General features: G+C 44.4%; 2 protein-coding genes and 1 long non-coding RNA gene across 3 annotated transcripts in view; 1 reads left to right on the top strand and 2 right to left on the bottom strand.

The window, feature by feature from the left end:
• LOC142557017 (uncharacterized) overlaps positions 1 to 1,465 on the bottom strand; it is a 164,198-nt gene extending 162,733 nt beyond the window's left edge. The window contains exon 1 of the mRNA XM_075668554.1: positions 1,193 to 1,465. Coding sequence (XP_075524669.1) covers positions 1,193 to 1,252 — 60 coding nt within the window. The 5' untranslated portion in view covers positions 1,253 to 1,465. The remainder of the gene's footprint in view (positions 1 to 1,192) is intronic.
• Positions 1 to 5,314, top strand: part of LOC142557018 (uncharacterized) — a 202,683-nt gene extending 197,369 nt beyond the window's left edge. The window contains exon 3 of the long non-coding RNA XR_012822695.1: positions 4,224 to 5,314. This is a non-coding gene — a long non-coding RNA (uncharacterized LOC142557018). The remainder of the gene's footprint in view (positions 1 to 4,223) is intronic.
• On the bottom strand, positions 2,013 to 18,605 carry Taf5 (TATA-box binding protein associated factor 5). The gene is made up of 2 exons (XM_075668551.1): positions 16,965 to 18,605; positions 2,013 to 4,749 (listed from the first exon to the last, which is right to left on the bottom strand). The coding sequence occupies exons 1-2, from the start codon at positions 18,556 to 18,558 to the stop codon at positions 4,220 to 4,222; spliced, it is 2,124 nt and encodes a 707-aa protein (XP_075524666.1). The 5' UTR covers positions 18,559 to 18,605; the 3' UTR covers positions 2,013 to 4,219.
• Between the last annotated feature and the right edge of the window lie 7,137 nt (positions 18,606 to 25,742).

The raw sequence follows: 25,742 nt of genomic DNA, 5'->3' as shown, positions 1-25,742 counted from the left end.
CATTCGTCTAACACAGACCTGGCGGAGGAACTACTGACAGCCTAGCCATAGAGTAACCTAAAGTAACCGACATGACCTAGCTGTCGTATCTTGCAAGTTGTCTACTATGCACCGCCATACATGGTACATGGCTCGAAGGAAACCTATAGTGTTTGTATTTCTTGCACTTCACCACATGTGCCATCTAACAAGAATTTTGCGTGCAAGCGGAAACAAAATTTATCTTCACGCAACTGCGTCACTAGTGAGTGGCCGCACTGTAGGCGGCTGATGGTGCAAACACGCCAGACATTGCATGTGTTGCAGCGAAATTATATTGTCCTCTGCGGACATCACATATGCGATGGATGCATGGTGACATTTTCGCCATGCGACAGCTGTCGGATAATTCCATTCAGTGATTCAGCCCATACAAGGCTACCATGACCGTACGGTGTCGTAGGCATTGAAACTACACATAGTTTTAGGAAACACCGTTCGAAAAGCCTTGCCACGAAGCTGCGATGTGGGCACGATGTCCTTTGTGTGCGTACACAGCAAGGGTGGATGTGGAAAGTTCGATCTAACTATAGTGTTAAGGACGGCCGGATCTATATGGTAGGAATATCCACATCTTTGAAGTGGATATGAATTCTGAGTAACACTGCGTGTCAGGGAAGCGTGTTGCCTGAAGATTAAAGCGGTATTTAATATACCGGGAAGCGAGGACATTGCGATTGCAAACGTCAGTCAAAATGTCGATTAAACTTCCTCCCGCACATTTGTGAAAACACCCGGGCGTATCGGTACATGGTCTAGCTAATTCATTTTACAGCCTAATTCCGCGATGCTTCCTAAGATGTGTTATTTACTTTTATTTTACTTTGTTATTGTTGTCTGCCGCATTGTCATCGTTACTAAATTACCGCGAGATCACAAATCATCCTAATTAGCGTACTTTGCGCAGCCACGTGAAAGCTCGCATTGAACGCCATCCGAAATTCGCGGCGTCTACCCCTAAGGTGGTACGGATATTACGAAACTCCCGATAAAGCGTTCTTCACCTAGCCGGCGACAGGAAATACGCCACATCTTGGTGCGAATTGATTGTCGCCGGGAAAAACCGATTGTTTCAAAATATTGTGCCCGCGCAAGTTCGACGCGCTGGGCCGAACGAGAGACAAAAGTGCCGCATGTGGGCGGCAGTACTCACGAACGTGACGAAAGATAGGAGGAAGAAGAAGACATTGGCCGTCGTTCGTAAAAATCCCATGGCCGAAGGAGCGTGCTGGCGCCGAGCGCGTCTGTCACCGAAACCAAAACATCACTGGCGCGGAGATGCAGCGGACGGACGAATGCTCGCCACCGGACCGAACGCCGCCGCGGCTGCTGTGCCGTGCCGAAAGCGAGGGCAAACAAGTTTTGAATGCTTTCCTCCGTCAACGCGGCTCTTTGCAGGCAAGTAGCGAAGGAAGAGTGGGGTACAGCTCTTTCAACCCCTCCCTCACCCCCTCGTTCTCCTCACCCTCCCCGAGGAAAAAGCGCATGCGCCGTTCGCGAGGCAAGAGGGAACCGCCGGCCTAGTGCGCATGCGCCGTGTGTCGTACGCGCCGGGGCGTCGTCTGCTACTTTCGGATTGGCGGCGCGTCAGCCTGTTGCGCCGCTTTACGAAACCTTACCGCGCCGCAAAGCTGGTAGCTAATTTTTGCCCCATTTAAAATAGGAAAATTGACCAACACAATCCTGCAATTACAGCTACGTAGCTCAATTTTTTTCTGAGTAAGGCTCAATACTTATCAGCACCCCGTTGTACAAAGGAACACCAACAGCTTGTACGTCAACCGCATTATTCCTCCTTTCTCGCTTCAAAGTTAACTCGTGTAAGCACCTGCTATGCAATTCAGATTTCAGAGTGATGGTTCCAGTACATTACACCTTTAGCAACAACTAATTGTAACACATTCATAAATTAAAACTTGAAGCAGCGCGAAGACGAAGACACTAATCCAAAACAAACACAATAGGACGAGCACTGTACTGTCAACAGGAAAATTTATTGAAAAATCAACCAGCTTTTATAACATGTAAAAAGAAACAATAACCAAAAAGGTTAAAAGGCATGCGTACTGCCTACAAGTAGAGTTGCTTATCTAGAAAATTTATCTCAAGTTTTGTTAGACTGACTGATGCTGTGCTAACACATTTATATCCTGCTTTGGTAATATATTAAGCTTCTACAATTTCTTCCTTATTTTGCTCTTTGTGTGCTTCAGAAAGCTGGTGTCACTGAATATACATCTTTGAGGTACATGGGCATTTGTTGCAATGCGCAGCTAAATGGCTACTCTACCTGTTTTTTACGTTGTTACATCTTCTGCCTAGCTCCATCATTAAAACATTGCCCGGTTTGTCCAATGCACACTTGTCCACAATCTAAAAATATCTCGTAAACGACGTCAGAGCTGCACGTGGCAATTTTTTCGCCACCCTGCATGAAGTTTTGCTCAAGATGAACCAACTTGCCCAAATCAAGTTGTTGCTGCTATATACTGATAAAACATCATGTACCTAATGAAGAATGTACTAAATGTGCCTTGAGTAAGAAGTACAGTTAAGCATGCTAATCTATTCCCTTACCTTTGCAGCTATAGCACTAAAGACAAAGAGCAAAAGCTAAGTTAAGCAGCATTAGTAAATTTTGTTTTTATGATGGCAGTTTGGCTGCTGTTACTGTGAGAGAACGCTTACAAAGACAGAAAATGGGCGAAATTGATAGACAGCAGTTGATACCAGCCTGAAGTTCCTGCACCAGCAATGCCGTCACGGATTTTGGCAGCGTCTACTTGGGTCGAGTTAAATATTTATCATTAAAGAATGGCTACTTCAGAATCTTAAAAAAGCCAACAAATTACACTAGCAAATTTTGAAAACATTTGCTGCCCTACATTGGCCCTAGTGTGAGCAAATACATTGAAATCTATGACTTCACAGACAGGCGTTGATGGTGTTACAGGTGCCGAAGTTTCAGCACGATACTTTCAAAAGTGAGCAAGTTCAGGCTTAAGTTTTCAACAGTAGCATCCAACCTTTTCCCGCCAAACAACATTTTGAAAACATATTAACCAGTTGAAACTAATTCCGCGTTTCTCTTTAGCATTGCTTCAAGTGAACGTATGCTGTCATCAAAATGCAGTAGCATACCTGCCGACCCGAGAACCTAAAAACTCGTAGGATCCCTGGATGTGACACCGAGAAGGGAGGGGAATAGTTGCATCGAGTTTTTTTTGTCTTTAACCTTGCTCTGAGCACACCGCTTTTGAGGCATACACATGCACTTCAATAACAATTGTTTACATTTAGATGCAGAGCACAGGCAGCACCAAGCTTAGAACAGCAGAGACTGACACGCAACACACTGTTTTTAGATCACAGTGACTTGACCTGCAAATTCAACGCTGTTGATTTCGCCTGCTTTAGGAAACTTGCTCAAAGCAAGTATTCCTCTGGTGTGCTTCCACCATAAAAATTTCCAACAAAATCTTTGGAGGCTAACGAGTGAATCTTATTCACCTTTTCATAAAGCTTGACAAAATATTTTAAAAGTTATCAACACATCCCAAATTAATAAACCTTACTAATAATTCGGGAGGCTTGCCAGGTATGCAGTAGTGCGACATGACTATTCAACTGGTATTCTTCCTTGTCATGGATTGAGCAGAAAAGGTGGGGTACAATTTTGCAAGATTTTACTGAGAACGCCCGCGGGCATTACAGTTGAAGGTGTAGTTTGGGAAAATCTGCTGCATCAACACGGTGGGCTTGTGACTTGACTTTATTTCAGATGATTAGCTTTATTTACATGCAAAACGTTATTCACATTCATGCCATACAGATGAACACATTTGCATGATCATTGTATGCAGAGATATCCCGCATATTGTGGTGTACCACTCCTCCAAAACAGCAGGTCTTTGACTCCATCCCAAAATTCGTAGCAAAACATTAAGTTAGTGCAGTTAGTTCCCCATGGCTGCAGTTTATATAAAAAACAAGAAAAACACAGATGATGTGCTTGGTAGAGCTTTAGATACAGCCATATACATTTATTTGCCCTAGAAAGTGATGATACATGAGCTTATATACATATGTATAAGATTGCGACAGATGAGTTGCTTGCAAATATGCCCAATGCACTAAAGTGACAACACATCAGATTTTAAAAAAATATGCCCTCCCAATTTCAGGAACCACTCTGGTACATGCCGGCCGCTAGCAAGAGGTTTCTCCTCGTGAAATGCAGCGCCAAGATGGACGTCGCCTTGGTCGGATACGAGCCTAAGAGCAGCCCATCACAGTTTGTCCGCACCGTCGGCGCATGGGAAATGTTGAGATCTTCGAGATCTATCTCATCTATCAGCCGCGCAAAGTCCCACAGCTTGATGCAGTTGTCGATGCCCCCAGAGGCGAGAATTGCCGTGTCCCGACTGAAGCAGAGGCAGTAGATTGTGTCCGTGTGCCCGGACAGCTCGGCGAGCAGGTGGCCATGAGCAATGTCCCACATGAGAATCTTGCAGTCGGCACCCCCGGATGCAAGAAACCGGCCGTCGTTGCTGAACTGAAGGCAGTAGATGCGCCCCTTGTGCCCGGTCATGTAGCGCACGCAACTACCGGTCAGCACGTCCCACAATCTCACCGTCCGGTCACTGGAGCCTGTTGCAACGTAGTTGCTGTTGTGGTGGAACTGGATGCAGTCCACGTCGGACACGTGCCCTGTGTGGGGAAAAAAAATAAAGAACATGCGTCAGTGGCCTTGGCATTTGATTGACCTGTTCACAAATTTGCTAGATGGAAGGATGTGCCATCATTTCAGGTCTTTAACAGCAAAGCTGTGTGTAGTGCCCAGCTGTGTTCATCCCTTCTCTCGTCCTTATTTTCTTGTTCCCACTGCACATAACAATGGATTCATCCTAAATAGCTCACATTCAATGCTTGCAACTTCTGGCATGTGGTGTTTACAACCATTGTGCAGACAGCGTAGCAATCTTAACACGCTGTCCAGTTTTGTGCTGCCCAGAATTTCCAAGACTGGAGAAATACTAAGCCTAAATTGAAGACACCAATGAACCAAGAGCTTGATCTGGCAATGAACCTCATCTAGCACCCAGAGGACTTCCCAGTGCACAGCTTAAAAGGTGCATCACAAAAAATAGGGCTAGTCCTTTTACAAATCGGGACACTATTTTATACCGGAAGGTCCACAACACCGTAGGACCTGAGCAAGGCAATGGATAAGTGTGCCAATAAATAGGTCCTGATTCAGTTTTCAACTATTGGACCTCTCTCCTTCTGTGCATACATTTCTTGTAATTCTTGTCTTATTACTGATGTGAATAAACTGATAGTGATTCTAATAAGGAAGAAGAAGGAGGAAATGAGGCAGTTCACTGGAGCATGCGTTTGCATTACATTTGAGATGCACTTGTCGCTGCATTCTTGACGTGACACAGGCTACAGGTGGACAATACATTTATGGCTAAAGATGGCATAATGCTGTGCTCAAAGGTTATGCACTGGACGCTGCACTGCACTGAGAAAAGAGGTATTAATGGCTTCACCAACCGAATGATTATGGTATAATTTTGCATAACCGGTGGCATAGAGTGGCGATTAGTCCAATCATGCGTTTGAGGGGCCATACATGCCTCCTCTGTCTAGGATAGTTGGAATCGTGCATTGTCTGTGGCAATTATAAAAAATTTCTCGCAGACGAGATTGGTGGTGTCATCTTTTTGCAGTAAAGTCAAAGCACTGGGTTTAATGCATAAGTGAGGGCAAACAGGTTTCAGCCATGTTCCAACATAAGGTGCCTGCCATATTACTAAAACTCTTGTCCTTTCTGTGTGGCATCACTCAAGATGACGTAATTTCTACTCATTCTCAAAGAAACTGGCAATTGTGTACAGCACTAAAACAGTTATGCTAAGTCAGAACCCAGTAAGAAACCCAAAGCTTCGGTTGAACTCGGAGCATGCCACTGATGCTTCCAATCAGCCCACATGTCTTGCACTACATTAGGCTTTAGAAACTTTTGTATGCGTATGCACAAGAAATCGAATGCTTCAACAAAGAAACCTCGCAACAGAGCACTGTAGCAATGCTAACTATCCCTCTAGTGCTCAGTATTTTCTTGCATATTGGTCACATCTCTGAACCTCACAGAGAATGTAAGGTGTTTACAAACAAGCTTCTTTCTTTCCTTGTAAGATCTCACTTGAACTACAATCCGTAGCCTTTTTTGGGGCACTCTGCCACAAGTTATTTAGAATCTGCATGGCAGAGGCGAGTACGTAAAGGACAGATCAGAAAAAGAAATGAGTGCTCAGGAACAATGAACAAACGCTGCCATAATGGGTTATGCCTGTTCCATAACTGTGGGAAGGATGAAACTTCATCTCTTTCAGCATTAATTTGAAGTCTTAATGGTCACTTTTACTGCTGAAACTGCTACTTCTGCTGATATATTAAAATTTCCTTAGACTTGAACAATATGCTCAAATGGGCCTGCTTGATGCACCTTGGTAAAAACCAGATATAAAACCATGATGCAGGACACCATCGACACTGCAACTGCCAGACAAAAGTCAGTTGGTGCTACATGGTAAAATGTGAAGGTATAGCAATGAATGGTTATGTAAACATGCTGCTTCACTAAAAGGGCCCCCTACAGTTATCTTGCCACCCACTGTCACAGGCACGGCCGCAGTTCCCAACTCTGAGAACTGAAATATGAAAGCCCCTTAAACAGTGTGCCTGTGAGATATTTGGGGCTTTCAATGACTTTACAGATGGAGACGCACGCATCAGCTACTCTCCCCATCGCCTGTCTCCTAGAGACCAAAGAAATCGATTATCATGCTGACCATTTATTGTACATGCCCTCAATGGCACTTCCAGAAATAAACCATTTGGTCGTTAGTCAGCACTCTGACCTCAGGGTTCTTTCTGTGCCCTGTTAAATCTTTTTCTGTGGTCTCACTACACTTGAGCTATTGTAACCATGGTAGGCAGTAGTACAACTTGTTGAAACAGGCAGCGACAAGCAGGCATAAATGGTGCTGGTGCTAGATCTTTTTCTTTGGTCTCATTGCACTTGAGTTATCGTAACCATGTTAGGCAGTGGTACAACTTGGTGAAATAAGCAGCGACACGTAGGCATTAATGGTACTGGAGCTTCATGCATTTGCACGTGATGCATGCTTAGCATCAACAGAAGTAGCTCTTGCCAAGGGGGAGTGAAATGGTCGATGGGAAATTTCCGAAGTGCAAGTAAACAGAAGCATTATGTTAGCTTGCATAGTGATATTCCCCTGCTGTTGTATGTTGAAATCTGTATTCATGCAACGTTAGCAACTGGTCTTAAGAAAATATGAGCACATCTACAAAGCGCACTGCAGATGGAGACGCACGCATCAGCTACTCTCCCCATCGCCTGTCTCCTAGAGACCAAAGAAATCGATTATCATGCTGACCATTTATTGTACATGCCCTTGTACCCCTTAACATACGAGCCCATTGAAACAGTTCGAGAGGGCCTACAAGATCTGATAATTCAACTAGTTACCAAACACTCGTAAATTATACACTAACCACACCTGTTCATCCCATTCACGAACAGCTATTAGTGCTTAACAATGCCTCCTCAAAGCAAATGATGAAAATTGGCAACAAAGGACTAATAAGAGAGCCACACCAAACGACTCTCCTACCAATGTGCATCAGGAAACATCAACTCTGCAGAAAAGTCGGGCAAGATTTCGAGACAAGCAAGATGCGTGTGCGAGCCAGCACTGTACAATACAGCTTGATGTTAAAACATCACATGCAACATGCTAGTTCACATTTGATCAATTTCATTATAGTCATATATGTAGCTTAATCTTTCTCGAAGAAAAAAAGAATCCTCATGAGCAAATAATCTATCAATATGTATATTTTCATTGTTTTGTGATGGCAACTATAGAGTCTATTGTTTTACGGCAATGTATTCTCTCTTATGCAGCATAAAAGACTTGATGCTACCTGGAAGCAGTATACCGTATACACTCGTGCAAGAGCTGCCCCGCTGTAAGGGCCGCACTTCCAACTTGGCAGGCCAAAATTTGCAAAAATAATTCCAACAGAAAAGCAATCGCATTCGGTGCCCCGGTGCCATGTATGCACATCAGCTAATTTTCGTGCGCTGCGTACTTTTGTGTGCCGCTGCTAGATGGTGAGAGCTACGCATTGACCTCTAGTGCAAATCCAGGATCCGCACAAGTCACCATATCAGCTTGACCAAAAGGTTCGGTCCCATGTAAGGGCCACACCTCATCAAAATTGTTCCGGCCGTTACATGTGTCTATACGGTATTATTGGTAACGAAGTGGCTTCCTACCATCTGACCGTTCCCAACGAGTACATAAGGTTCAAAAATTAGACCCTATGCATTTCTCATTCTTCAAAATACTGTTGCTGTGGGTTTGTCAAGTAACACTAATGCATGCCTTTCATGACAAAGACAAGACAGTAGCAGCATAAATACATACATCACATGCCATGCCAAGTTTATGAAACGCTTCTGACAGGCTTAACCCTTTAACTCCCAAATGAACTCCTACAGAATGTACCAAATTTCCCAAGCTTTCTTTTTTTGTCACAATTTTTCCTATGCTGATTTCTGGTTCTGAAAATACTTTACTCTCATTACTTCACTTTTCCAGACTTGTACTGCCCTCAAAAGTTGCGAATTGAAACCGAAGCCAACTACCGACCGTAACTTGTCTTTGGAAGTGGGAGCAGTACAACATCAAGCTGAACTAGGGTGACTCGTCATTGGTGATATCGGTACAACCTACCATGACAAGTACAGCTCTGGATTGTGGATTAAAGAGTTAAATGCATGAAAGAAGGTCTTAATGTGGAAAGCACGTACTATTGGTACACTATAGCATGGATAAGATGTGGTCGTTTCTCTGTTATCATCTGAATTCTATTGATGCTAATTAATACATTTCAGCAGCTGGCCAACCTCACAATATGCAAAAAAAGCACAATGAAGCAAAGTGAAATAATTACCCAAATGTATGGCACTTATCTATGCATAAGAGTAATTTGTCTTACAACCATGATGTGGAACAGCAACTGTGTATACCAACGCATTTCTGATGCTGTTGCCATTTCAGATACTCTCAAAAGCAGATATGACATTATTTCCCATGCTTTTGTGCATTTTCTAAAGCCATTTCCTGGCATGCCACCTATCATTCTCCTGTTACTTTCAGCATAATGCTCTAGTCACAGCCCGTAGAATGAAGACTGTAACACAGAAAATACATACACAGTGCTCTTGTATGCTATGCCCATGGTTTTTGTGCTGTTAATAAATAACCGACCAGCCCAAATATCTGCTCTAGTAAAATTTTGGGGCATAAAATGATTGGAACTTTCTTGAGTGAAATGAGTGCACTCGCTGGCCATTTGCCATTTCAATAGTAGATTGCCGGAAGAAGAACTGGCAATTCTGGCTGACAAGAATTACTTTTCAGAAGTCCCGACATGTGAAGACAGCTGCACTTTTGTGACAACTGCAAGCCACCGCAATTTCACTATCAAATGAAATCGACTGCATGCAGAAAAGATTGCCACCATCTTTGGTACACTCCTGATTGAACTTCTGCTAATGTGTGCCAAGCATGTTAAAATGAGACTTGGAGAAGTCAGCATGGCTAGCGCAATGCCAATTTCTTGTTGTGCAGCAGGTTCTTTTCTTCCTGTGTTTCTTTATAAGCAATAACTTTTCAACTGGTTCGCTGTTTTCAAAGCACAGTGCCTACAAAACAGTCGGCACTGTTCTTACACCTTAAAGGGCGACTCACCAAGTTTGGGCATCGCAAAGACACAAGCATGGTGCGTAGATGCATAAATCACATGGTGGCAATCGTGTCGGCGAAGTATCAAATGGCTGCATGGCACGAAAACAGCTAAAATTTTAAACAGAAGCCTGTGGTACCCTTTGGCTCGAGGGAGCCTCACTTCCAGTCAGAGAGTCAAGCTCACGCGCACAAATACGTCTCCGTCAGATACACTGCCTGTAATGTCACCGATTGTGTCACGACTTCAGCAAAGCCTCCAATGTAGAACATGCAATACTGCCAGTGAAAGTGCACGTACAGCAAGAAACAGCAAAATGTATATATATATATAGAAAGGTGGAGCTCATGATGTAAACCTGAAGGGATCCCTGAAGGGCAAGAAATGCCGCTTGAGGACCTACTGCATACGTTGGCAGTAAAGCACGCCTCTTGGCAGCATAGTCACATGGAATTTCAATTTCTCATATATCCTCTAATGAGCCATTTGGAAAATTCTAGCTGTAAAATTCTCCCCAGATGGGGCCTTGCAACTACCAACACTTGAGCCATAGTTTCAAATGAGGCTTGGTGAGGGGCTCTTCAAAGTATTCTTGACAGTTCAGGCACAGAATTTCTATTTCTGGACGCAACAAACTCGTCAACAATTCAACCTTTTTGATCTAGTCTGCTGCTGCTGTAGCTTTCTAATGATACTGAAGATGCAAGAAGAGTTGAAGTTGAAACGTTCACTAGACAGACTCAACTAGCACCTTAAGGAAAATATGAAAAAAATCTTACACAGAAAGCCTTGGATGAGAATGTAGGGGTTAGAAATACATGCATTTTAGTACAAGGCACAATAAAAGAGAATGGGTAAAAAAATGTTGGCGTGCACTTATACCTAATGATGAACCACATAACAATTTGATGGCTTGGTTATTCCAGCTCCAGATGCTATTGGTGTCTACCTGGTCAGGCAGCCAAAGGGCTCAAATTGGCAAAACCTAACCTTCGACTCTGTGTTGCAAAAATATCAAGGGCTTGTGCATAGAAGAATGACCAGAAACAGCACTAAGATATCCAAAGGAACAACCTGAGAGTGTGCGGCCACTGCCAGTCATTTTAGTCTGTAATGTGTGCTGAAGTGTGTGAAATGCTGTCTGACATTAGCTGTTGCATTTCGTTATGAACACCCAACCACACTTAATGTTTCTGTAACATAGAAGTTTATTTTAAATTTATATATTAGATCATAGAAAGCCAACGAACAATAACAAGGACAGCATAGGGAAATTACTTGTTCTTAATTGAATTAATGAAATGATAACTCAATGGTAATGAAAGTGGATAAAAGAACAACTTGCTGCAACTGGGATACGAGCCCACGTCTTCGCATTATGCTTGTGATGCTCTTACCCATTGAGCTACCACGGCACCATTTTCCTACCCCATTTCTGAGATATCTTATGCCTGGTTACTATAACTAACCCATTCTTAATTAACGAAATGATAAATGGAATAATAGTGGATGAAAATCAACTGGCCACAGGTGGGATACGAACCCACGTCTTCGCATTATGCGTGCTATATATATACATATATAAACACATAGAGAGAGAGAGAGAGATTGAGAAGATTGGGAACCAAGGAGCCTGAATTTTATTATTCATATCATAAGCCAACAAAGAACCAAGGACAAGTCCTTGATGTCTTTGTTTGTTGGCTTCTGACGCATGTACGCACACACACACACACACACACACACACACACACACACACACACACACACACACACACACACACACAAACACACAAACACACACACACACACACACAGGGTGTCCCACGTAACTTGAGCCAAGATTTTAAAAGCTAAAGATGCGTCAGAAGCAAACTGAACTGAGTGTATACGATTCGCACTGGCCTATAGTAACTCAGGCAATTTCTTGTTTTCCCTATAACTCACTCATTAATTAAGTTAAATAACCCAACTTTTTAATGATTGGCTGAGGACTCCAAGTATGACATGCACATTTGTAGAGCACCTTCAGAAACCACCGATCGAGTTGTTTCCTGCACGTCTCACGTAGTCCTTTTTTTTTCCAGGTAGTCCTTCTTTCCGGTTTTTTTCCTTGCAAAATATGAAAAAGTCACACGATGGAGCACTTGCGCAGTGACATCATGCTGCTCTCAAGCATGCATTCAATGAACGTCAGCTGCATCATGACTGGCGATGGGGAAACGGCAGGGCGTTATTTATCTCCTCAGCATCGCTCAGCCAGGAGCATGCATTTGCGACGTCACCCAACGGGAGCCAACCTTGTTCACTGGACATACGCTTGAGAGCAGCATGATACCACTGTGCAAGGATTCCGTCACGTGGCTTTTTTCATATTTCGTGGGCTTTCACTGCAACCAGGAAAAAAGGACTACGCGAGACACATCGTACAGGAAACAACTCGACTGGTGATTTCTGAAGGTGCTCTACAAATCTGCGTATCATACTTGGAGTCCTCAGCCAATAATGAAAACTTTAATTAAACTTTAGTGATTATGGGGATAAAAAAAAAAATTGCCTGCGTTACTACAGGCTATTGCGAATAGTATGCATTTGGTTCAGTTCACTTCCGACGCACCTTTCATTTTGAAATTCTTGGCCCAAGTTACATGGGACACCCTGTATATACACACACACACATAAACATATATTTATATACAAGAAAGGTATATTCTTGCGAGCGTGGCCAACGGTCAAGGTGACCAGTGGGGTCCTTGAGTGAGGAAAGCCAGCAAAGTACATGGTGGTCTGTAATAACTGAGAAGTCCCTGCCATACAGGTATGGTCCGAATTTTGCGATGGCCCAGACGAGAGCTAAGCACTTGTGTTGTGTGATGGAGTAATTTTGCTCCGACGGTGACAGGAGGCAGCTTGCGCAGGCGACGACGTGCTGTAGGCCATGTTGCTGTTGTGCGAGGAGAGTGCCTATACTGTGGCCGCTGGCATCGATACAAATGTCTTTGCTGGCTGACGGGTCGGAATGTGCTACAACAAGCGAGTTTATTAGGATGGCAACGAGCGAAGAAAAGGCGTCCACTTCTTCATGACCCCAAGTGAAAATGACGTCCTTCTTGAGCAGGCCAGTGAGAGGGCAGGCTACTTCCATGAAGTTCTGGACAAAATGACGGAAGTATGAGCATAGGTGATGAAAACTGTGACCGTCCTTGGCTGATCGCGGAGTATGGAATTGACTAACTGTGCGAACTCTGTCAGGGTCTGGCTGCATGCCTGCTGCGTCAATAAGGTGGACAAGTATGCAGATTTGACAGTGCCCAGAGAGACATTTCGATGAGTTAAGCTGAAGGCGAGCATGGCGAAAAGCATCACGCACGGTGGACAGGCGAGTGAGATGTTCTTCAAAAGTAGTCAAAAAAATGATATCATCATCAAGGTAGCAAAGGCATATGGACCACTTGACGCATCGAAGAAGAGAGTGCATCATGCGCTTGAAAGTAGCATTACATAGGCCAAAAGGCATCACTTCAAATTGATAGAGGCTATCAGGAATCAAGAAAGCAGGGATTTGCCGGTGTCCTGAGCACAGGTCAATTGAAGAGAAATATCTGGCACAGTGCAAGCAGTTGAGCGCATCATCAATATGCGGGAGAGAATACACATCCCTCTTGGTAATCTGGTTGAGATGGCAGTAGTCTACACAGAATCCCCAGCGATTGTCCTCTTTTTCACAAGTACGATGGGCAAGGCCCAAGGACTGCACAAAGGCTCAATTATGCCTTTGCCAAGCATTTTATCCACTTCCAGTTTTATGACAGCATACTTTGAAGCTGACACACAGAAAGGCCGTCGGTGAACAGGACTCGCATCGTTGGCATGAATGCGATGGGTGACGACGGAGGTCTGGCCTAGAGAATGATTGCCAAAGTCAAAGATATCATGGTAGGAAACCAGCATGCAATGAAGGGCAGCTGCCAGTGCTGGAGCGAGGTCTCCTTATATCATAGGTGTGAAGTGGTCATAGGACGAACCCGACTGTGATGACAACAGTGGAAAATCCGGTGGCGGTTCTGTGGTCAGGGCATAAACTATAAGGTCAGCCAATAGGGTCAGATGCGTGAGTGATATGCCGCAGGGAAAAACCTGCGTCAAGAAGCAAAAGTTGAGGATAGGAAAAGAAGTTCAGTTGTTTCTAACTGTCACCACCATATAGGGGAGCGTGACGTTGCGTGTCATGGTGATTTCAGGAATAGGGAAGGCAATGTAGCCGTCATCAGGTAGGGGTGGAAGCTGGATGTATACTGCGGCATGCGGTGGCAGTTGAACTGGACGGAACATAGGTGGGGTGTGCCGGCAGCGACATTGTCGGAGCATGAAGGGAGTTCTAGCCGGAGAAGTCTCGCAGAGAAGTCGATAAGTGCAGCGTGTGTGGACAGTAAGTAAATTCCAAGGATGAGGTCATAGGGGCACTGCTCTAGGACAGCAAAGAGAACAGATGTTTGGTGACCGAAAATAGTGATGCGTGCAGTGCACACTCCAAGCACGACAGGTGTAATACTGTTGGCTATTCAAACGGTAGGCGAAACCGTGGGCGTCGGGACTTTCTGGAGGTGGTGGCAGAAGTTAGAGCTCATTACAGACATTTGCATGCCAGTATTAACAAGAGCAGTAACTGCCACACCATCAGCCAGAACTTCAAGAAGGTTGCATCATGTATGAAGGATTATGAGGGAATCTGAGGATTTTCAGGTCAGGTTGTAAATGCAGTGTCACCTCTGGGGGCTGCACTGGCTAGTTTTCCGTGAGGCGGTTAAAGGGAGATGGATAGCGGCGACGTTGAAGTGAGCAGGCGATGGTTAGCAGCTGCTCCGGTCTTCCCTAGGAGGAGGATCAGCACTTAAGGCCTGAGAACAGAACAACGGAGCATATGGTGCACGTTCCAGGCGCCACCAATTGTAAAGGCTTGGTCGGTATGACGTGGGCCAGTGGTTGCGGCAATGGTGGGCGATGGGTCCAATCCTATAGCATATGAAGCAGATGGGCATGCGCCATTCGGCTGGATTTCGAGAATGTGGCATAAAAGTCACGTTTGGTGTAGCAGCAGCGATGACTGGGGAGGCCATTGGGAGCAGCATTACCGTTATGAAAGTCAGGTAAAATGCCCATATTCGCGACCTCTTGGCAAACCATGGCCTGTAATAGTGCAACAGTAGCCAGGTTGTTGTCTTGCATACCGTCATGAGGAGTAACAGGTGACATGGCCTCGAGTTCTCGACGGATGATCTTGGCAACGTTTTCTGGAGCTGGTGTATGACGTAACATGGATAAACCTTCGCACGAGGATGTGGCAGCCATATTGAGAAGTCGCTCGAAGCAGTGAGTGATATGTTGACTTTTTGCCTGCTTACAACGATGACGTTCTGCGAAGACAGTCTCCACAGTAGAGTAACTCTTACACAGTAGCAGATTGAAGGCATCGGCTATGCCTTTCAGTACGTGTCCGACATTGCCTGTTTAAGGCATGTCCTTGTCGACCTTGTAGCACAGGGCCAGCATGTTCTGAATATAGGAGATGTACGGCTCTGTGGACGTCTGCGCACAAATTGTGAGTTCTTTCTTGGCTGCTAGTTGTCGTTCGATAGGTTTCCCAAATTGACAGTGTAATTTCTGCTTACAGATGTTCCCACTTGTCAAATCCTCCTCATGCATCTCGAACAAGTGTCGAGCAGTGTCCCGCAAATATAAGACGACATTCGCAAGCATTATCATCGGGTCCCACTTGTTATTGTTACTGACATGCTCATACATAGCCAGCCACTCATCGACGTCCCCGCCGCTTGTTTCACTTTATGTTCCTGCATCATGAGGGTGCAAGAGAATAGAGTTTTAGCTTGTCCGGCGTTCCAGTAAGCAAAGGTGGACTGGGTGTTTTATCAGATTGGTAGGAAGCATAAACGTGAGCAGCTTGACAGGTGCCCAGCATCTCGTGGGGCAGAGCTGAAACACACAAACACAGAGCTAACATTGCATCAGCCAAGTATGTTCTACTTCACTGCTGATGTAAATTTTTGGCAGTGGCGAATCGTGACGAAATTATGCCCCTGTGAAAATTTAGACCTGCAGTGAAAAAAAAAAACACTTGGTTACTACGATATTAGCTCCATGTTTGTCAGGTTGAGCACTGCCCCCTCCAGGTGGCTGAACCGCTCTGGCTGCTCACGTTTACGCCTGCACCTCTCCAGTAAAACGACCAGTCCGCCTGCATTAACTGGAGTACCGGACAAGCTAAAACTCTCTTACGACCAGTGATGGGCCTTGTTCACACTAGGTCACTTGGTCAGTCACTGCGGTGGCAGCAACGTGCCGTCCGCTGCAAAGATCCAGTTCCCAGTGTTGTAGTGTAAGCTTACCCCGCATTTCCACCAAAGTACGGGGAGAATCTATATACGAATGGTATATTTAGAAGGCAAGGTGCACAACGCTGCAGCAATGGTAGGGCTAGTGTGTGCACACAAGATAGCCAAACCGTCGTCGCCGTCATCGTCCAAGCACAGACCACAGGATCGCCGCCCGTGACATTATATAGTGTTATTTATGTGTTATTGATTCAGCTCAAAAGAGCCAGACTTTTGCAATAAGGCGCATCATGTCAATGGCAGTTAGGTCCATACTGTTTAAGCACGTGGAGTGTAGAAAAGGTTAGCTGTATGGGTAATAATTACCCTAGAGAATGTACTTGCTCAACATAAATGTTTTTGCTTGGGTGGGGAACAGTGCAACAAATAACATTATTTAAATGATAAGAATGCGCCTTTTCTGTGTCCAAATGCTGACTGCATGATCCCACGGTGCGCCACTCAAGATGCACTGAAATTTGCACAACAGACACTAACGCAGCCGTGCCAGTGCAGAAAAAAAGGCTATGTTTCACCATAGCTTCATCACCAAGATGAGAAACCGCCGCAGTGCACAAGACACAGAGGCATCAAACCCAACAACATGCGTCAAGCAGCAGTGGCATGGCATGCCAATACCATGTGACACGCACTAAGGTGCACACCGGAGAGTCACACACAACAGACCTGTGAAAACTCGCAGCGGCTGGTAGGAGTCCGTGGACCAGAGGCGCGCCGTCCGGTCGTGGCCGCACGAGGCAAAGTAGAAGCCGTGCGGGCTGAACCTCACATCCCAGATGGGGAAGCAGTGGCCCCTATAGCAGACCACGTTAGTCCACGTCAACAGGCTCCACAGTCGAATGGTGGCGTCCTCCGACGAGGACAGCAGGTATGTGTGATCCGGGCTGAAGCTCACCGACGTCACGGGTCCGCTGTGTCCCAGCAGGATGCGCACGTCTACGCCGCTGCGATCGTCCATCATACGGTAGAGGACGTCCTCGGCGTCCTTGTCGATGGTCTCGAGCTCGTGCGCCGACTTCATCCCCTTCAGCTTGTTCGGGGTCAGGGTCCACACGCGGATGGACGAGTCGCCGAAGCCGGCGGCCAGCAACGTGCTGTCCTCGGACACCTCGGCCACCGTCACGCCCCGGTACGAGTTGAGGAAGGTGTAGAAGCAGATGGACGGTAGGCTCTCGGGACCCAGCCGAACCCGCTTGAGGGCCTCCTTCATGGCGGTTACCTTGTCCATCTTGTCGGCGTCGCGCAGCTCGGGAAGCGGGATCCGGCTGTTTGGCGGCGCATTCGGGTCGTTGCGCGCCTTCTTCGAGAGCAGCGTGTCCTTCTTGGGCTTCTTCTTCTTCGGCTTGTCGTCACCGTCGCCGCCGTCGTCGTCCTCGTCCAGCGGGATGGTCAGCTCGGGCTCCTTGAGCAGGCCGTAGTACACCTTGACCTTGTTCGCTTGCCTCGCCGCCTCGCCCAGGAAGGCGCCGGCCGTTGCGTCCAGCTGCGCCTTGGCGCGCGCGATCCCTTCGTACACGTCGAGGTAGAGGTGCTCCTGCACGATGTTCTGCAGCACCGTGTTCTTCTTGTCCTGCAGGTAGCGCTTGAGGAAGTTGTACGTGTCGCGCGACATGCGCACAGTGAACTGGCCCGACCTGAAGTTGTCCATGAACTCGTTACCCTTCATGTGATCCTTCTTGGTCAGACATGCGAGCCTCTTAACGTCCTCCTGGTAGTACTCCTCCTGCTCGGGACCGAACCGCTCCATGAACTTTACCGCCTGCTGCTCGTGCTCGTTGTATACCAGCTCCAGATACATGTGCACGAAAGCCGGATACAGGACCATCGCCAACTCGTGCCGGTACGAGTCGAGCGACGACTCTATGAACCGTTTGAAACTCGTGTAGCTGTCCTCGTAGATGTCGGGATCACCCTCGCTCTTGTACGTCGAGAGGACGCTACTCACGTCAGACGCGGAAGAAGTGGTAGTCTGCGCCGCGTCGTCTTGCAGGAGTCCGTCGTTGAGGAGCTTTGCCTCTTTGCGAAGGATCAGCTCGGTCTCTTGGAGCTTGTTCTTTTTGAGGAACTTGAGCACGGCCAGCAGGGAGCTCTTGTCCAGGCCACTGAGCGGATCCTCATCATCCTCCTTGTCATTCTGGACGGAGTCTGTCGTCGTGCTCGTCGTCGTGGGTGCTGCCGACGTCGGTGTCACCGGTGCAGGTGTCGCATCACCGTTGTTGAGCGCGACGACTACTGAACCGTCGGCCGATGGCTCCGCCATTTTGCGCGACGCCGACTGGCGCTGCCGGCGGCCGCAGGGATACGAAAATGCGCATGCCCTGAAACCTTAATTGTAAATGTTTGACTACTGCTATTGCAATAAAATAGTACCTAATATTTGTACTTTGGAAATTTTATTACATAAGAAACTCTGCAAACCGCTGAAAATATTTTTGTAGACATGTAGAGTTACTATACTAACGCTATGTGTAGATACTATAACTTCACTGTAGATGACGTCATACTCTAAGACGTAAACAAAAAAAGAACAATTTTTCATAAACGTTTGCATTTAAACCATTATAACTTGATTGTGCGTTATCCTTTGAATTTATATTTTTTAAGTTTTTAACGTCACTGTTTAAACAAGCTTTCTCTAGCTTTCTTTTTTGTTTGCATGGCGCGACAGCAATTTCGACACGTCTACTGAAAAAAGACGACAAAATAAGAAGGGCTATTGTTCGCGCCAGATTTGTATCACTTGTGCCGCGTTGCCCCGTCCGACACTTATTAAATACGCACTCCGTTCGCTGTGACGCGTAAGAGCATGGCGGCTGGTCTTTCCTTGTCTGAAATTTCAGGGGTAAGTAATGGTTCGTTGCCGCTAGAGGCCGAGAACCAAATGTTTAGAAGCGTAAATCGCTGTCAGAACTACACCCGTTGATAAAATTTGCCGACCTAAGATTAACAAGGGCAGCATTATTTCTATATCAGTGTTCAGATGCTTCGAGTTTCTGTTAGGGCCTATTCCAAAACATCTGCAGTGAACATGTCAGCATAAATTGAAGCGTGAACAGGAAGAACGAATGTCAGTTACGCGTAATTACATGGAAGTGCGGCGTGTAATTGCTTTGTAGCAGATATCTAAGCATGAAGGAAGTGTACATTTTTGGGTGAACCTGAAAACGAAACAACACCAATGCGTCGTTTCGTTTAGAATTAACCGTGAACTTTTAACAATTAAGTGCAAGATTCTAAGAGACAAAAATCTTCCCACGAACCTGTGTGGCAACTGTAGTTTCTTACGGAATGTTCGCCTGGTCGTTTCAAAGGGCGCTCCTACAGCACTGCAAATGTCGTGCAAGGCAGCAACCGAACATCAATGCAACTGTAAGCGGGCTCCTATAGCGATAGTGCAGCCTGGTTATCGCTGCAGTGTATAACCGCTGGTAATACAACTTTGAACCTCTCTTTAACGGCATTTGTAACACAGCCAGTGAGATCGAAAATGATAAGTTGAGTATGCAGTTGTCGTTAATTCCAAATACCTGCACTAGTTCAGCCATATTTTGTTGTGAGAACGGCAGCTTTTTACACACCTTTTCAAAGTGAATGACATAACTTCAACATGATATGCACATTAAGTGACATGCGTGTGACAAAACAACAGATTGAACAGCACCAGAATGATTGTGCTGTTTCAGAAATGTTGCTGTAGTAGGTGTAGATCACGACACCTTGTGTTCCTTACATGGTATTGAACAAATTTCTGAAACGGTGATTTGAACGGGAGTCAGAAAGAAGTTGCTTCAGTTGACATGCGCGAGTTTAGAGTGTAATGGCGCAATAGCTGCTTGACCTTTACCGAAATCAGTAAGAACATCTGCTTGGATTAAATCTGTTAATCTGCCGCGTCGAAAATGTCTGTCCTTTCAGTTAAAACACATAATACCTCAAATATATATGTATACATTCCTTAATATGGCAAACGTAAATTTTCGGCTATGATGGTGCCACGCCAGTTACAGCATTATGATCCTTAGCATAATTTTCTCAGGCCTGATTCTCGTCCACATCGGCTGTGTTGTGATAGGTCGAAATGCTTCCTGTGTTTTTCGATGTATGTTAAGAAACTCCAGATCACCGAAAATGTAAATCAGGTATTGTGTAAATATAAATCAGACCTTGTGTATTTTTCAGTTTATTGACTTTATTCTGATTTGAACAACACCAATTAAGAACAAAGGCAGAAAAAATAGGACATGCTCTGGACTGACAAGTATATTTCGCATTAAAATGTACAGACATATAAACTGACAGATAAAGATTTGAAAAAGAAATACCAGTCTATTGTCATGCCGCATCACTGTGGCCATGACATGGCCACAGTGACGGGGCATGTTTTTCTGGTTTTCAACATTTGGCTACTCAACTGATTATGATGTCATGTACAAAGATATGTGTGAGATTAAAATTCAGACCACAACAATGGTGCTTGGAATGAGAAACCAACGCTGCATTTTCTTTCCTTGTGAGGTTACTTTCATGTAGGAGTGTGCGAATAGTGTTCATTGACACAAGATTGAATAGTGCCAGAAATAACTTAAATCAAATGTTGAATATTTTTCTAATAGTTTGCAAATAATGTACAGCCTCGCCATATGTACACTCAGAACCAAAGGTTTGTTGACGAATGCTACCATTAAAAAAGAAAAAATTTTTTTTTTCACTGCCTTGGCGTTCCGTCTGAGGTCAAGTGGCACGGCCTACATATGCTTGTTCAACCTATGCACTGTATTAAAGAAATTCCACGTTGTGGAGCTCTGCTAGAAGAATTTTTTTTTTTTTTTTGCTGATGCTTTGGTTCCTGACCTTTTTGAATTATATTGTACATGGGGGATGGGGGAAAGACAATAAATATAGGAGAATAATGGGGGCTTGAAGCTTGTTCAATGTTTTTAGAATATGCACTGTTTTTTTTTAAGCGTTCAGTGAGGTCGACAATATAAACAAATATGTGACTGACGTTCTTCGCTGAAGGGTGCGATGATCATGTGTTGTTCAGGAAATGCTAGATCCATGACAGCACAGCTATTGACTTACCTGAATACGGAACCACAGGTGCGCTTGTAGATGCTGTTTTACATTAAGACTCTACCTCTGCCAAGGAACTTGTGGATACTGTGTTATCTCAAGCCTCTACCTCTGCCAAGAAAGAAAGAAAGAACTTGCAGAGACAGGATCAGTGAACATGAATCTTTCAAGGCCCTTATTTAGGGTGCTTGCTTTTATGTGACATGAAACAATTAACTTTTTCCAGCCTGCCTCATCCTAATGACCTGCCAAGTGTTCTTCAGCACGTCCTGAAGCAATAAGAATGACATTTCTACCAAACAAGCTTACTGAAGCTTTTTTTATCCACACTCAGTTATGCTGAAGGGCGTTGTAAAGCTTTTCGAGCACGGTAAGTAAATAAATTTTGGGGTTTTACGTGCCAGAACCATAATCTGATTTAAAAGGCACACCCACGCGGGGGACTCTAGATTAATTTTGACCATCTTGGATTCTGTAATGTGCACCTAAACCTAAGCACGTGAGCATTCTGGCGTTCTGCCCAAATCCAAGTGTGGCTGCCGTGGCAGGGATTGAACCGGTCACTTCGAGCTCAGCAGCACAACACCCTAGCTGCTGACCTGGCACGGTTGGTTTGCGAGTGGGGCAAATATAATAGCATTGTCGCCAAGCAATCCTGCTGTAACATCTGAGGCACATATTAATCATCTACGTGCTGCTGACTAAGGTCACACTTTCACTTGAAAGACTACCCTGAAAGCTACCTCGTCTTTCCTACAATTTCACTGATATTCCGCCGCTTGTCCTTTTCTCAGTGTTACCAAAGAGAAAGCATAGTGGTTACTGGGCAGATTCATGTGAGTGAAAATGTCGCAGCTGAGCAGTCTCTCTGGCAAAAGCAACAAAAATTTTGATTAGAAACCCTGTTTAGACTAGTTCACTTGAGAATCCTCACCACGCTCAAGATCGTGGGGCCACCTGTTGGTGGAGAACAATATCGCTGCTTTGTGTCACGGAAAGGCAGGCATGCAAAGCGTGGGCACGGAAAGAATAAGCAGCACAACGCAAGTGCCTACTTTCAACTGAAATGACGGACATTGGTGGTAAAGAGTGTGGACACAAACCCTATCTGCACTTGCTTGGATAAACTCTTCTGTCCATGCTTGCGTGCCATAAATATCTGCTAACTTGCTGAATACTATAACTTGTTCTTGGGCAAAATGGTTGGTATTTGTTAAAGCCATTTAGAGCAATTAAAAGAAACACAAATAACAGAGGACGGGACACCGCAGGCATTGCACTTCAAGTTGTGAGTGTAGTGTAAGTGGGTGTTCAGTCCTCTGTTCTTTGTGTTTGTCTTAATTTCGCTACAATAGCTTCAACTAACTTGCTCAGCTTTCTCTTATTTTGAAACTTCTGCACCAATATTATGGCCTCCGAGACGGCTACCATGATGAGGGGCTGCAACATGCCACCTTAATGATGTGCTGAAGCATGAGCTCGGCGTGTTTGTAGGTGGAGCACTGTAGGAATCATTCCACATGTACATTGCATATAGCCTTTGGTGCAGTGCTCTTTGTAGCTTCGGGCTACATTCAAGTGGATGACCATAAAGGCATGGTAGCAGCAGTGTGAAGTGCTCCAAAACTAATTTATTCCATGGCACATTATTCCTGTAAGGCCTAAACACAGTTTCACATCAATAAAAATTAGAAAAACTTGATTGCTTTTATGTTTGGCCATGGAGAGTACATTCATAAAAAGAAATTTTGAAATGTTTTTTTTAATGAATAAACTTAGCATAGTAATTCGTTCCTTAGTAACTGGTTTACTTAACTATGCACAACTAAAAACTGCCTTCAGGGTATCAAAAACACTAGTATAGGCTATGCATTAAGTCTGCTGTACTTAAATGAAATTTTGGAGCTATACGATTCAGTGTAGCATGTACGACATCTGGGGCATTACAGGGTCAAAACAAAAAAAAAAAATCATATTTGTATACTATACAAGATATGTGACAAAATTTTTCTGAGGAGACGCCCTTTAGCTCCAAATATGCATTGTGCAGCTGGGATATCAAGGTTTTCTAAACAAGGTAACCAACTCTTACCCAAAGTAAGCATTACTTTGGAAATTTTACCACCATCTTCATCGCCATATGCATGTGCAATTCAGTTCCATGCAACTAATATAAAATTATGCAACCATTTAACTCTATTTCCTAATTCCCTGAAGTTATATTTTGTCATGTCTGTTTAAACTGTATACATTTTGTCTTACACTGTGTTGTACTTTTTTTTTGCCGTTAGTCTGAATGCTTTGCTGTTGTAGTCTTAGCAATATGTTAAAATCTACAGCCATTGTTGTGTATTGAACTTGTATTTGGCAAGTTGTCTGGAGTAATTTTGTCACATATCTTGGATACAAATAAGATAGAGGGTTCATAGAAAGATGGAGATTTGAAGTGAGCAACAGCAGCTGAACACGGAATGTCTAGGGAGTCAATGTTTTGACAAGTGCCCGTGTTCGGAATGCTGGCTCCAGAGGAACTGTATTTCAGAACAGGCATCTGTTATTTGACCACTGTTCATCATGTGTGATATAGTTTTACAGGAGATCACTCTGATAGTTTTATTTCAGGGCCACCTTCGCTAAACTTTGTGCAATTTATTGTAGCGTGAAATCCATCAACAAACCTGACCAGATATTTCATAAATGATGTTGAAAGGTCCAGTTAAGTGTACGTGTTATAGTTAAGTTGCACTGGGTATCATTCTTACTGCCAAATTCTTGGGGCACACCTACTTTTATTTGTGTAGTTAGTACATGTGCCGATTCCTCATAACATCATTGCATTAGCTCCGGAATTTGTGCAATGTTGGCAACTTAGCAGTTTACCACTAATACCAGAAGAATAAGAGTCCATGAACACTGATAGAACAATGGTGGCAGAATAAAAAAGCATAAGTGCAAGAACTTTCATGGGAGCAGTCAAAAGGCTTTGGATGCATGTTAACAGTGTGCAATATTCATTAAGTAAAGAAATACGAAAAAGGAACAGAGATTTAACTGGGAAGGTACTAAGCTCTGCAAGTTGTTGCTAAGATCTGTTCTGAAAGCAAACATTTTTCTGAGTACAAGCTTTTGCACTTAATTTTGTAAACCTAGTTTGTGTCACCACTTGAAGCAGTTTTGTGATGAAAGATGTTGAAGATAATGTGCAATTCTCGCAATTTTTTCATTTGGTCTACAATTGGCTGAAAATTTGCTTCAGAATCAAAACACTCTATACTCCGTTTCATACACAACAGGCAACAATATTAAGGCTTAGACTAAACTTTTCTTGCTGCTGTCGTTCACAATGAAAAAATAGTGCGTCAACATAAAAAAGAAAGGTGTAGGTATGCATCATGCACCATATCCGCCCGTGTAAGGTCGGCACCTCCACTTTGGAGTGCGAAAATTTCGAAAAAGGTTTCACTAAGCGTCCCACGCATACGTTTGTGCTGCTTAATTCCCGCAAGCCACTAAAAGACTGCAGTAGTCCATGTCCAAAACATCAATTGGTTACTGTAAATGTGTTCATAGCCGACCTCAGTGATTGTGTATATTTCTTATTTGCGTAGCAGTCTGAGTACAGTTCGAGACATCAGTGAGGCCCTTGGCCTCACTCTTACATGAGGGCGAGGGCCTTGTGTAGAATGCTCACCCAGTAAAAATTAAGAAAAAAGAAGAGCAGGCTTTACATGAGTAAAAACGGCAATTTGATGTGACATGAAGTCTCGCACTTTTATGTTGCAAAATATATTCATTAAATGGACGTGTCACAGATCTGAACCAATTTTACCATTGAGTGAGTGGATTAAAACGCTCCTGCGACCAGCAGGCAAAACACACTGCTGAGGCTCGCAAGCAAAACTAAAACATAGTATGTTGGCCATTGGAAGCACTAAAGTGCATAAGCACTAATGCATGATTTGATGCAACCTTGCGTGCACATGGTGTACTTGTATTATACAAAGCAGGTATTTTATAGGAAGCATTGCAGATCAAAAACAACTACAGTGTGAAGCGTCTGGAGTGACACTTATGCCACCACATATTACTTGTCTAGTCTCCGCAGTGTTGCCAGCTAAGCTTGAAATGTAGGGTATAGTGTCACAATACACGAGCGGTCCTTTGAATTCATGACACCTGGTGTTATATGGAGCGCTAGCATTTGAAACTCTGAGTCTGTGATCCATCGTAAAACATGTCTTGTACCAGGATGCGAAATGTCAGTTTCGCAATGAAACACCAAACCTGTGGAATCCAGTGACCCATTGTTTTCCTTAAAGGTGTTGCCATTTTAAACAAACAGGCTTAGCATATACATAAAACCCTGAAGAT

This window comes from Dermacentor variabilis, chromosome 9, assembly GCF_050947875.1.
Source record: "Dermacentor variabilis isolate Ectoservices chromosome 9, ASM5094787v1, whole genome shotgun sequence".
In the NCBI taxonomy this organism is placed as follows: domain Eukaryota; kingdom Metazoa; phylum Arthropoda; class Arachnida; order Ixodida; family Ixodidae; genus Dermacentor; species Dermacentor variabilis.
The sequence above is the reverse complement of the archived record's forward strand: the minus strand, read 5'-3'. Positions and strand labels throughout refer to the sequence as shown.